At 43.8% G+C, this 14,125-nt stretch overlaps 1 protein-coding gene across 3 annotated transcripts in view; it reads right to left on the minus strand.

Annotated features, from left to right (window-relative positions):
- Positions 1-644: 644 nt before the first annotated feature.
- ABLIM1 (actin binding LIM protein 1) overlaps positions 645-14,125 on the minus strand; it is a 331,820-nt gene continuing 318,339 nt past the window's right edge. For 2 of the 3 annotated variants that reach the window (XR_011252152.1, XR_011252151.1), the window contains exons 14-21: positions 11,623-11,763; positions 9,357-9,448; positions 8,006-8,117; positions 5,935-5,999; positions 4,974-5,034; positions 3,494-3,568; positions 2,486-2,566; positions 645-946 (exon numbers count right to left, since the gene is read on the minus strand). Coding sequence is in view for 1 of the 3 variants with exons in the window: in XM_070289452.1 (XP_070145553.1) it covers positions 833-946; positions 2,486-2,566; positions 3,494-3,568; positions 4,403-4,410; positions 4,974-5,034; positions 5,935-5,999; positions 8,006-8,117; positions 9,357-9,448; positions 11,623-11,769 (755 nt within the window). In the remaining 2 variants the exon portion in view is untranslated. Of the gene's footprint in view, positions 947-2,485; positions 2,567-3,493; positions 3,569-4,402; positions 4,411-4,973; positions 5,035-5,934; positions 6,000-8,005; positions 8,118-9,356; positions 9,449-11,622; positions 11,770-14,125 lie in introns of all 3 variants that reach the window. The other variant, XM_070289452.1, reaches the window with a different exon arrangement.

Raw genomic sequence — 14,125 nt, forward strand, 5'->3', positions numbered from 1 at the left:
ACAGTATCCAACTGGGCCAATCAGGAGACAATCTTTCCCTTTCCTTTCTTTGTGAGAGTGGAGGGCTGGGGGCTGAGACAGCTCTTGTCCTTGGTGGGGAGGAACACACTTCCTGAAGCAGAAAAGGGTTAAAGGAGAATTTTCATCCATTCCTTTTTCCTCTCTTTCTCAATTTTTTTTTCTTTTTTTTTTTTTTAGCAACAGCTAAGTAACTTGCCAAGTTGGGTCCTAGCAAACAGTAGGGAACAAGGAGCTTGTTAAAAATGCCTTTGGTGGCTATTGAAACAGAGCTCCTGGGGAGCCCGACCCTGCTGTCCATCCCGCTGAGGCGCGGGCAACTGCAGGAGGCCAGTGAGGAAAGAGGCAAAGGCTGCTGCCACATGGACCTGTCCCCCGGGCTCTTGCTTCTCAGCCAAGGCGCTACAAGATAAATATATTCATACTTTGGAATTATTACAATTGCTTGCCCATGCGGCATCTTAAGGGCACTTGCTGGCTCTTATTCATACAGACGCACTACTGTTGGATAACAGTTGAAAGAAAATGAAAGAAGTAGCTCCTGTTGCGGACACAAGGTGATGGGAAAAGGTCACAGGTGAACGCTAATGTCGAGCGTGGAAACACAGACATTTCTACCCCACTGCTGCTGGGTGAGATTGGCCATGGGCTGGCCCCATATTTGGCTCATGGGTGTTTTAATCAGATTTTTCCCTTTTGGCTGTTGCTGAGGGACTGCAGTTTACAAATGCTCCAATCAAGTTTGGGCCTTAACTCAACATCCTATGTGTCCCCGCCGTGATCAGTCCCCCTAATGGCTGTCTACGTGTGGGACTCAGAAGAGTTTTGCTTTTTTCTTCATGTCGTTGCGTCTCCAAAGAGGTAACTTGTCAAACTCCTGGATGGACATTCCAAAGATTTCCCGAAACACTTCTGGGGCTAAGTGGCGCTGTGATGGGAAAAAAGAAGAGTGGTCAGTCCTGCTGGCCACCTGGGTGGCCTCCAGAGTTGTTCTTCAGTTAACAAGTAATTGTTTTGAAGAGCAAGACAGAGTGACGGAAGAGGAGTTTATCTCTGAGGCTTCCTAGCAGGCACCGGACCCAGCAGTTCCTTACCTGGATGGGTCAGGCGAGGTACCCCTCCTACCAACCAGAAGAGCTAGTGGAGTGCTATTGATGATTATCGTAACACTGAAAGCTGATGGGGCACGGAAAGCTAATTCATTATGCTGGAGGCAACTGTTTCAGGTCATTGGAACACTGAGTAGATGTGGAGAAAATGGACCAGAGCAATAAGGAAGTCAGAGACCGCCAGGGTGGTCCTTTGGGAGCCCGGGGGCTTTTTCCTGACTCAGCAACAGGAGTTCACGTGGATGCTTGCTTGGGGTACTGATAATGAAGACGTGTGTCCTCCGCCGTGTCTGACTCTGTGCCACCGTGGGACTGTAACCTTCCAGACACTTCTGTCCATGGGGTTTTCCAGGCAAGAATACTGGAGTGGGTAGCCATTTCCTTCTCCAGGGGAATCTTCCCGACCCAGGGATCAAACCCATGGCCCCTGCTGCACCTCCTGCATTGCAGGCAGATTCTTTACCGCTGAGCCACCGGGGAGGCCCTGGTCTATGGACTTCAATCTCTGGTGCCGTCTAGAAAAGTTCTCTTAGGGTGGTGGATCCAGCCTTTCTCCTCTGTGCTAGCCTGAGCTCACATACAAAGGTACAGCCTTTTGTCAGGGAAAATTAACAATACTTTATGAGACTGGCAGCCAGAGTTTTTCTTAATTAAAACCATTCAGATGGAAAAGTACAAAGATGAGTCTCCCATGTCTGAGGAGGGCGGCTTAGGCATGTGTACCCTGCTTAGCCTTCATCCAGGAATGTGGAAACAGTCAAGATAGAAACTTGTCTAGTACACATCTCTGTATCAAATGCTCCCTCCCTAATCTCAGCAGACTCAACTCAGGCTCAGGGAAAGGTAAGGATTTAGGGGTATCCGAAATGTGGTGGAGACTCCATTCTACATTGCCCACTAAATTCTGGCAACATTACATTTCTAAGAAAAGTGAACATGAAAGTCACTCAGTCGTGTCCAACTCTTTGCAACCCTATGGACTATACATACAGTCCATGGAATTCTCCAGGCCCAAATACTGGAGTGGGTCGCCTTTCCCTTCTCCAGGGGATCTTCCCAACCCAAGGATCAAACCCAGGTCTCCTGCACTGAAGGTGGATTCTTTACAGCTGAGCCACCAGGGAAGCCCACATTTCTAAGGAAAATGACTAAAATGATACTGCATTTCTTGGGCTGCTGTTCTGTATTTTACCAAACATTTTTACACTGATCTCCTAGATAGAAATCTGGGTTTTCATCCAAAGTTAGTTTTACCTGGGTTGATCCTTTCTCATTTTTGCCTTAACTGGAACAGTTCTTAGGGGAGAGTCACAGGAAATGCACAGGAATACACAGCTGGGACAAGCTTTGTTTTTTACCTCCAGCCTGGTTCTGTCCACATCTCTCAGGATTTTGTTGCGCCCCCTGTTGGTCACCATCAGCATTTCATACGGAAATATCTGCAAAGAAAAACACCTCTGCTAGAACACAGCTGTACCTTTTATTAACAAGCAGAAGCTACCTAAAACCTAGGACTCCCAAGACAGAGCTTCTAAGACACTATGATTAGAGCATTGGAGTGATGGGTGTTCCTCGCTCGAGTTTCCAGTGGACAGGGGCAGGTTCTTACACATTCCCAATCCCCACCGGTGTCTCTGTGCCACTGGGCCTCTGGAGGGCGTGGTTGAGTGAAAGGACCCCACTTACTATATACTGGGTATGAAGGTAAAGATGAGAAGAGAATTGAAATGACAAGTATACGTTTGTATATGGCAGGACACCTTTGCTGGTCTCAACAATCTTGTTCCATGACCAGCTCATGAAACCAGGGAGCCATGCAGCCCCAGCAGCGGTGATTTAGTGGGTGACATACTGAAATAACTCCCAGTTATGGTCACCAGGGGGCACACCCCTTGGACACCTCTAGAGTCGAAGAATGTTCTAGAGCTGGGGCGACCAGTGACGCCAGTTTGCTGGGGATTGCAGAGGATCCCAGGATGCAAGACTTTCAGTGCTATAACCAGCAGAGTCCTGGGCAAGTTGGGACATGTTGGTCATCTTATCTGGGGTGGGCTGCAGCTGCTCCACGGGGTGCTGGGTAGGCTTTGCTGTGCTCAGGGCAGGGGCTGAGTGGGTACCAAGGTCACAGGAGGGAAGTGCTGGCACCTCACTGTGAACACAGCACCAGACCCAGTGAGGGTCTAACCCTGCTGGCTTGGTGAGACAAAACCAAGGAACAGAAGGATGCTTTATGATACAGCTTGACTAACGGACTAGGCAGAGCCAGGTGGGTCTCAGCACTGAAAAAATAGAAAATCAAGTCTTTTGGGGGTTACGTCCCAGTTTCATCTCCAGGTGAGAGGAAAGAGAAGAAGAGCTACGCTTGCCTTTGGTTCCAACATGTTGGGCATGGAGACCCCCCGGTCCATCCTCATTCCAGGCATGTGGCCATCTGGGAGGGTCTGCAACAGAGAAGCAGGTTTCAGGAGGAGCCCATGGCAGTGTGGGGAGCTGGGGAAGAGCTCGGCGGGCTCCCAGACCTCCTTGTCTGGGTCTCAAATCCTCACTGCCATTTTACAGCTGTGTCATCTTAATGACCATGGAGTTTTCAAAATGAGCTCCTTGCTGAACAAAAACAAGGATACTGGGAATACTGCCCCCTTATAATCCAGCTGATGAAAGATCCTGGCTTAATAACTATTCACTAATCCCTGAATGCAGACTGCATGCATGAGAGTATATGGTACATCAAAGAATTGCCAAGTCTATGACTTTTTTTTTAAATTTAAGTTTTAGTTTCCTTTGCACTTTTTCCCTTTTCTCACTCTCCATCATCATTTTAGGTTTAGGTTCTAAGGGAAAAAGGAAAGCTACACACAGCAACTCTTTCCTATTGGTCAAGACAGGGGTTTCATTTGTGACCACAAAGAGGAGGAGAGGGCCTCAAGGAGTGACTGGTTATGATTAAAAGAAAAAACAGCTGTACATGTGTGGACCCTTAATGCTGGGCCACTTCCACCCTGGAGAAGACTCTTCAAGGCAGAGCGAGAGAGTCCTTGCCATCTGGCCTGGTTCATGCCCTGTCTGCAAGGCCTGCAGGACTGGCTTGATCTGGGTGCCAGGCATGCCTGCTGCTCATGGCTTCTCACATCTGTGGACTAATGATGAGATGGATCAACCAAAAATCAGGGTCTTCTCAACAGAAACTCTTCTCTGGAGTAGCAGAAGAGCACATCTGGATTGGAAAAAGGCTGTTTTGCCCATGTAGCCAACTTGAGAAAGACAGGGGTCCATACCTGGTAGTCTGGAAAGGAAAGACAAAGAAACTCTCAGAAGGGGCAGAACCACAGAAAAATACAGAAATATAAACACAGATTACACCCGATTGCAATTCTCCAAACGTGCCCCCATGAGCCATGCTCTCCCCCAGCTCTGGGTCTCTGCCCATACTGCCTGGGTGCTCCCTAAAGCCAGGAAATGCCTGTCCCAGTTTTAGTTTAGTTTAAATACCGTTTCTCGTGGAAGCTGACACCCTGAAGATGTGGCTCCCTTTTCTTTGCATGTCCAATCATACCATTTATCTCAGAGTTTCTCTTTCTCTCTCTGCCTCTGCCACATGCATTCTGAAGACAGACCCACGGCTTGCTTATCACTTTACTTCCAGTGCTCAGCACATAGTAGGGCCAATGAATTCCTTCCTACAAACTTGCTTCGTGCCGTCTCATGTCAGCAGAGATACTGACATGTCGGCTCAGAGGACAGACGTGATCTGACTGTAGGATGTAACACAGTCCAGCCAGTGTGCCTGCGACAGCACGGCCCCACCCCACCGGGTCGCGGTCAGCGGCACCCGCCCTGGGGCCTCACCTCGTGCTCCCCCGCTGACGTCCCCGTAGCTGTTGTACTGAGCGAAGTCTGTAGAAACAGGCTGAAAGGAGGGGACACACACCATGAGAAAATCTGCTTCACAGTACTCATTTTGGGGTCAGGTGAAAAGAAAGAAAGGATTTACAAAATCCTAAGAAATTCCTTCCAAGTTGAGTTGCTGGATGAAATCCTTGGGTTTTGTTGTATATTCAATGCTACTGCTCAGACTCTCGGTAAGCAGTTATCTCTTGCTGATAAATAAAAACACATTTCTCCCCATCAGAGCTACACAATTACACTTGTTCTATGCTTTATGGGGAGCGAGGTTGCAACAAACTTTCCTGTATCCTTTTTATAGCAGAGATAGTGGCTCCAGTATATAATTACTTTTTACTTGATTGTGGAAATTTGCCACACAATCCAGTTTTCCCACAAGCTTCTATAGGCTATTTTTTTTTATTTTTAATATATTTTACTGAAACCAAGGCTTCCAAAATATAATCATTCTAACATGCAATCAATATAAAAACTATTGGTGAGATTTACTTGTGAGAAGGTCTTTGTACTTCTGATATGTTTTGTCCTTACAGCATATCTTAATTCAGATGTTAAATTGTCATGGGATACACTTATCTCATAAAATACAAAGTTGAAAACATAGATTCACATGCATAAGTTGTTCCAAACATACTTAAAATTGGACAATAACTTAATAAACCATCAAAAAGAATAATCTGTATAGGCTATTGTTTTATCTAAAGTCAATTTCCCTTTCTCTCAAAAGAAATATTTTATTTTGCCTGTAACTCGAAGTGATTTACCAGGAGACCAGAGGGATTACAATTTTCATTATATTCCAATCCTGAGATCATATTGTCAGATATATTCAGACAATACGTCAACACTTCAACCAGGACTGAAGAGGGAAGAAACTCAGAAATTAGTCACTGAGAAATCTTACCCGGTGAAGCCCATTTCTTCCATAGCCTGGGAGAGATGAGGTTTTGGACGATAGAACATGTGAAGCTGAATAAGAGAAAGATTTTATAAAAGCAATTGTTAGGAACTGGAAGTGTAATTCTTTCATGAAATTGCCAGTGTATCTTCTACTCTGCAGAACAGAGGATTTAGACAAGGAAGAAAAAAACAGACCCTCATCCCTTCTGTCTCCTGCATCAGCAGGTGGGTCTTTAACACTAACCCCACCTGAGAAGCACCATATTGGGCTCAAATGTTGACAAACCACCACCAGATTTGGGTGATACAGGGAATGGGTGGGCAGTGACATTATCAAGGAGGGGTGGGGAAGAAAGACATGCTTGGCATGCTTCATTTCTGACTCCTCAACACAATCCTAATAATGCTGATATTATTTCCATTTTACAGGAGAAGAAATAGGGACCAAGAGAAGTTAAGTACTTGCCCGAGGTTGCTCCGCTTGTAAAGATCTGAGCAATGATTTGAACCCAGGGCTACTGGGATGCATAGACCCAAGCCCTGGCTGGTATGACAGTGATAACTGATCTGGAGGCCAACATGTAAGTTACCAGGATCTACTGGCCAGCCACTGATAGACTCCTGGAAGGCCTGTGAAAAAAGGTGTCTCACTGATCAGCAGCATGGATGCCTCATACTGCTGGGTTTTGGAAGGAGCAGACCTGGGCTTGAATTCTGGCTGTGACTTAACACCACTGCATCTTTTGGCCTGGTATTCCATCTTTTAAGGTCTTCACTGCTTGACTCATGTAGATGGAGTGCTATGTACTCTCAGAGAACAGATCTGCAGAATTGGAAGGATTTACGCTAAAGATTGGACTTCCCTGGTGGCTCAGACGGTAAAACGTCTGTCTACAATGCAGGAGACCTGGGTTCGATCCCTGGGTCGGGAAGATCTGCTGGAGAAGGAAATGGCAATCCACTCCAGTATTTTTGCCTGGAAAATCCCATGGACAGAGGAGCCTGGAAGGCTATAGTCCACGGGGTTGCAAAGAGTTGGACACGACTGAGCGACTTCACTTTCACTTTACTCTAAAGATTAGAAAACTACCTAATCTAAGCTCAATACCAGTCAGGCATCTGTGAGAGGGAGGAGGGCATTCCAGCTAAGAGTGTGGGCTCTGGGGTTATAACACTTGGGCTCCTAATCTTAGTTGTGTAGTTATCAGCAATGCGACACTGAGTGAGTAGCTAAAACTTCCTGAATTTGTTTCCTGATCTACAAATTGGGGATGATAATATCATGTACTTCTGGGCATGCTGTGACAATTAAATGAAGTAATATTTAGCAGAAGTATCTGCATAGGAAAATACTAAACATATGTTTAAAGGAACCCTCAGGAGAGAAAATTATGCACTAGTTTAGAACATGAGAGAAGAAATCTTACAGCTTGAAAGAGATTTGGCTTATGATAAGTATAAGCAGGGGAAAATTACTGATAGACTATTTCAGCCCAGCAGATGAGTAATCTCTTTCAAAATTATCAAAAAATCACTGTTAGCCTTCAGCTCTTACACTGAATATTTTAGAAAATATAGAAAATAGTGTTCATGCTCTCTACAGTTAGAAAGCATTCTGTGCTCAGACTTCTCTGGGTCTCCAGTGGTTGAGACTCTGCACTCCCAAGGCAGGAGACGGGTTTGATCCCTGGTCAGGGAATTAAGATCCTGCATGTTGCAGAGTGTGGACAAAAACATTAAAAAAAGAAAAAGCATTCTGTTCTCTGTAAGAACTTCCTTTTGGCCACTTCCCTCTGAGATGGATAGAGATGTATGTTCTAGAAGGTAGACTCAGCACAAGGAACCTGACCCCTCCTGGTTCGTGACACCCTCCAAGGGTTCGCCCCATTTCTAGCAAGGAGGAGACACACTTATGGAAGAGCCGTGGCAGACTCTTAAGCTGAGTTGACACAGATTCCACGACAAAGGATTGTTATGCTTCCTTTGCCGGAGCAGCCCTGGAACAGTCAAGATAGGTTCCCTACAGGCAGGTGGCCGGCTCCCGGCTCAGGGAAGGCAGTGGGGCCGCTGCTCACCTGAGTTGATGGGGGAATCATAGCGACTGGCGGCCAGGGAGGCCCTCTCCCGGCTCTCCCTCTCCTTCTCCATCTCTTCTTTCAGGATCAACTGGCCAAGGCCTGAGTTGAGCTATTCGTGGAGAAAAGAAAAATGAAAGCGGAGCCTGCAGTCACTTTCAGGGAGATGCAGCTTCTTTTTAGTGGATCCTGCAAGAAGTTCCTGACTCTAAAAAGGCCTGAAGCATAGTGTCCCCAAGCCTGGGGGTTCCCTCAAAAGTCAGCCAGGTTTTGGACCTTGAACCCCACTTGGCCTCTTCAATGTCAAGGCTCGGTTGCCCTCAGCCAGGCTCCACATCGGAAGAGTGTTCTCCTTTCTCTGCCCCTCTCCCCGCCCCCAAAGTGCCAGCAGGGACACTCAAGAGGCAGTGTGCGAGGGTGTATGTATTTTTGACGTGGGAAGGGAAGCTTGGGGATAGCAGCCTTTAAAAAGAAATTTTACTGATTTCTTTAAAAAAAATAGGGAAAAAATAATGCATGCTCATTGTACAGATTCTAGAAAATCTGGAAGGAAAAAAGAACAGGGCATAATCCACCAGGGATAACCACTATTGCCATTTTGACCTACCCCATGCAGTCTTTTTCTATGCACATAACATACAAAACTGGGATCACATAATACACGCAACTTTGTATCCCCATGCAACTAGTATAGGTGCATTCCCCAGATGATTAAGTCTCTTTGGAAAATAATCTTTATCCTAGGAGTTTATAATTTCTCAGCTCCCCCAACCCCTGGCTACAACTGACTATCCTTCCTCTGGTCTTCTGGGATGCTGCAGGCCTATGCTAGAGACAGAGGCTATCATGAGGGTGCTTTGGTGAGAGTCCACTTTCTCTCTCTCTCCTGGCTCAGATATACACACAAGGTTGTATGAGTCCCAGGAAAGACTTGGAGAAATGCTCTGTTCCAATGGAGTTCCTTCAGAACAGCCTCTGTGAGGGAAGGAAGGTATTGTACCGCCTTGAAGTACACTTGGGCCGTGCTTGGCCTTTTAGCATCCTTTCAATACAGGTACCATACCCACATGCCCCACACGGAGTCTTGTTCTCCTTGAAGCCGCCCTAATATTTATTCTGTGCTCATTTGACCTCTAACCTCTACATGCTCTCTTCCAGAACCCACTAAATGTTCTGCCTTTATTAAAGTCACTACGTGCCCATTTCATCTCTCCCACCGGACAGCAAGAGGTCTGGGACTACCTCTTGCTCATCTTGGTGGCTCACCCACAGTCATCATAACAAGGATCCGCAGAACTGAACTGAACTGAACTGAACTGAAGGTTTCAGCAAAGTCGTTTAAGGGACAGACCTTCATTAGTTGCTCCTCTTGAAGCTGCCGGCGTCTCAGAAGCTCTTCATCCTCTTCCTCTCGGCCACTAGATCTGCGTCTGGCATCAGCTCCTAGTTCCACAGCAAACATAACTTCTCACGTTAGCCCCAGGGAAGGGGGGTTGGGTCTCCAGGGATTAGGGCACCTGTGCTCAACTTGTCAGGTGAGCAAAGTCAGCAGTGGTCCTCAGCGTTCGTGAACAACACAAGGGGTAAAAAAAAAAGAGCCTGCCACCAATTCAGCACCCCCGACTGGCTTCTTGAGACAGGGAGCCCTATTTGACAAGCCAGTGCAATGTGTGATTCAGTAAGGTACGAATTTTGGCCTGGCAACAAATCTGATCTGCTCACTTAGAACTCGGTTTGCGATTAGGATCGGGTCTAAGTCATCCCGTTGGCCACCGGCCAGAGTGTCCATAATAGGCGGGAGGGGCATCGACAGTTATTATTTTGATGTCCCTGGGGTCAGTGTTCAAACACAGAGGAATCCAAATTCATCTAGCTACCATCAAATAGGTAAGATAGTCACTTTCTTGTGAGGAGTTTGAAAATCTTACATTTTCCCTTTTTCTGAATATTTAGGTCTGTCACCACACTATCACCCTGCCCTGTACTTTCAATAAATTCATTAAGAAGCATGCTTTATTTTTCTTTTAAGGGATGGGTCTCTAATGTTTCCTTGCCTTCAGTCTCTTGGAAAATGGTCCAAAAAAGTTTTATAAGAATGGATCCATAAAAAGGGTTACTGCAGCTATGAAGTTACTTATTTCAGTACAATATAGCAGATAATGTACAAATTTTAAGTTTCCTGGAAAGAAGGAGCTGGGGTAGAAAGGAGGCATCTGTCTGAATAGTTGGAAAAGCAAGATAATTGCTATTTTCCTACGTTGCCTGGATTAATCTGGCTGTGGGAGGAAACAGGAAAGCTTGCTAATCTAATCAAAATAAACTTTAATAGTTTCAGTCTTCATCATTTTGATTAATGGACCAGAAGTTTTCTTCATTTTGGAAACCCAAAGAGCTTTAAACTATTTACTGATGACAGTTGATAACAATAAAATGTTAATTCTTCCCTAAAGTTTAGCTGTTTAATGTCCCCACTAAGCAACATGACTGAACCAGGAATCTCAGTAGCCCCAAGAACTGCCTGAAGATGTGGACTAGCACAAAAAAGCTGATGACTATTTTAGTTTTTAAATGGCAATGTGAATTTTCTCTTTTTAATCTACACTAGCAAAAGTCTGCAAGAACTAGCAATAGATACATCTTAAGCCAACATAATGTATAAAATACACGTGAATAATGAACCAAGGAGGTAGATTTTACCTTCAACCATTTCTATAACTATCCATTGCTTTAAAGTCCACTTATATTTCTTGTAAAAGTTATTCTAAAAATAACTTGATAAAAAAATAGGATGAGGAAAATTTGGGAGTTCTGGAAAATTGAAGGCCTTTAGGTTGTCAAGAGAAATATGATAATATAGTCATATCTTCGTAAAGCTAACTCACTAAGTTTTCAATAGTAGCTTCTGAGTTTGCCGATACCATTCTTTAGGGTCAAATGATGTAACTAATGACAAAATGGTAAACACAGAGACACAACTCTAAAGCATAAATGTGCGGTTCAAAGCAAAGAATGAAACAGCTCAAATGTGACATTAGCACAGAAGTCATGGAAATGACAGATGTGAAATCATGTAACTTTGCATGAGCAATATTCCAGAACACCTGCTACTCTGTAACAGCCCTTCTTAGTAATGGAGAACGTGATCAGGCAAGAAAAATGAAAGTGCTTCAGTGTTACGACTGGTTGTTAAGAACTTTAATTACAACCCAGAAATCATCTAAAATTTAATTCAAAGAAGTCATGCTTCTGTGGACGCTCAGTAAATTCACTCACTATAACTATAGAGAACAAAGTTCAAGGCAGGAGGCTTTGATTCAACTACATTCAAAAGAGTTACTGATTTTACAACAACCACTGAGAGTCCACACAAAATACCTGTTTTAGACCAGCTCTGCCCCTTGTTGGGTTTGGTTAGCATAAGGCTCTGGTGGTTGGGTTCTTGTAACTTGGAAGTATTCTGCACACATCTTAACACTACATTAGTTCTTTTCACTCTTCTACCTCTTGGTCATACTTTTCTTAAAATCTTTACACATTTCCTTGCATATTTTTTAAGCATTTCATTTTGAAATCTCCTAGCAATCTGTCCATTTGGCTTAGCTGCAACAGTGGCATACCTACGGCGGCAAGTGAGGGGGGACCGGGCCAGTGGTCCGTCTCAATCTTTGGAATCTCGCTGGGGTCTGGAGCCTGGGCTGCTGGGAACTTGGAAAACTTGATGATGTCTTCCGAAGATTTGCTCTGGGCTGCCAAGGCAGCTGCATCTAGATGGGAATCAGGGGCAGCTTAGCTCTCAGTCTGCAAGGCCACAGTGGTACAACCCTCTGACATTGCTTTCTTGTGCCCTGGCCAAAGTGTCAGCTCCAGATAGCTGCTTATCACCGTTATCAATAGCCCAGTCACTAACAGTGCCTGGGTGACGACTCATCTTCCTTGTGTTCTGCCAGAAGCAAACTTTACTCCACATCTATTCTACATCTGAAAAAACCTTGTTCTAGAGCTGCGCCGTCCAATACTAGCTTGAGCTACGCGTGGCCATTTACATTTAAATTAATGCAATTAAATAAACCAAAATGATTAATAAAATAAAAATTCAGTTCCTCAGCTGCACTAGCCACATTTTATGTGATCAACCTGTGATTAGGGGTCACTGTATTGGACGGCATAATTAAAGAACATTTCCCATCATCACAGAATGTTCCATTGGACAATATTCTTCTAGAGCAATTAGAAACTTGAATTAGTAATTTGAAATCAAAGAGGTAAGTAAAATGCATGACACTGTCAATTGACTGTAGGTGTTAATTGTAAGAGAGTTGGTTTTGGGTCTTTGTGGCTTCTTAGCCATAAAAATATTGATCCGGTTCATTTTAATCCTTGGATATTATATATGTGTCCTTGAGTACCAGGTGAAATGGCAGCAGCAGAGTTCACTATCAGTTTGCAGGAATTAGCCTTGAGACTTAGGCTTGCCATACGCATTTGGTCATTCTGCTCAAGGGTCTGCATATACAAGCGAGTCATCCAACTTTAAAACAACAAAGTCAGACTAGGAGCAGCGTTAGCTCACAGTGTGCTTCATGGCTGTGCTTACAGGAGAGGCCACTGGCTTAGAGCCCCGAATGTAACCACAGAAACAAGCCAGGCTAAATGGTCAGTCTCTGACTCTGGCTAATTTTGCAAACTGATCTGGGATGTTACTAAACATGTCTAAATATATTAATAATATGTATTTATATACCATAGATACAACTTGGCCTCCTCCCAGAGCTTACAGATTTTTAAATCTGGAAGTAACTTTGGAATTTTCAGCTCTGATCGCTCATTTTTTAAAAGTAACCTCTGAGTCTCATTTTGGTTAAGTAACTTGATCGAGGTTGCCATGTATAAAAAAGGGGTAAACTCTCAATCAGGGATGGAACAGTGTTTTTCTTAATCTCTAACCTTATGAGGAAAAAAAGATAAAATCAGCTTGGAAAACAATGCCTTGTATATCCTCTTCTTATAGAAGGATAATAGGTGCTAGCGTGTTAAAGAATGAGGAGTGTGACTTTATTTAAATCTAGCATTTTCGAAATGCACAGAGCACAGACATCAGCTTTGGGTATGGTATGACATCTTTTTCTATCACACAGAACTGCTCTCTTGCAGAAAGTCCTTTGGATGTACCCCTCTGCTTGTGTTACTCTTAATTCCAATAGACTGATAGAAAGTAAAGCATAAAGTCAATGTCACAAAAAGAAGTCAATTCCTTCCAAATAAATAACCTAACATTATCCAATCTCTTTAAATCTTATTTGATTATTTTTGTCTGGAGAGGCAGGGTCTTAGAGATTTTAGTATTTAAAGAAAAAGTCTCTAAATAAATAGTTTCTGCTAAGTCAAACTGGGAATCTTATTCTTAAATTTAAAAAAAAAAAAAAAAAGCCAGACTTCAAACAGTACTTACGCATTAGAATTGGTGAAGTCAGTAAACATTCACATGTTAATGAGTGGGTGAGAAGACATTAAACCATAAAAAAGCAAACAAAAACAATGTTAACAAACTTAAAAAAGCAAGCACAAGGTGTAAACTAAAAAAGAAAAACACAAGTGAAGAAAAAAAAAAACCTAGTCTTACAGCCATTACAATACCTACTTTCTCTTTTTTCCCCTATAATGCTGGCCTGAATTTTTTTTTTCCTCGTTGCATTTCAACTTTATTTGCTTTTCATATCATCCTAAGCCTTCAGAATACATTAATGTCAACTGGATTCTAAAGGCAGCCTTCAAATTTCCAGGCACAATTTGGGTACAATTTTCTGAAATCACCCAAAGTCGTGGCTTTCAACCTATTCATGAAGATTTACAGCAGCGGAATCTATAGAGACCTAAAAATGGTGGAGGGAATAGTGACTTGCAAAGAGTAATACAATTTCCTGGGGTTTAAAATTCTATATTCCCTGAAAAGGAAAACACAGTTCTAGATCCACGTCAGTGGTTCTTAGTTTGCAAGAATTTCAGAGACAAGCTGGCCTCATGCACAGGCTTTTGCAGATGAGAAGACTGAGGGACAGAAATTTCATCTGTGATATCTCAGAATGGTTTACATGATGAGCTGAGACCAAGACTAGGGCCTGT

Source organism: Ovis canadensis, chromosome 22 (assembly GCF_042477335.2).
Source record: "Ovis canadensis isolate MfBH-ARS-UI-01 breed Bighorn chromosome 22, ARS-UI_OviCan_v2, whole genome shotgun sequence".
Lineage (NCBI taxonomy): Eukaryota > Metazoa > Chordata > Mammalia > Artiodactyla > Bovidae > Ovis > Ovis canadensis.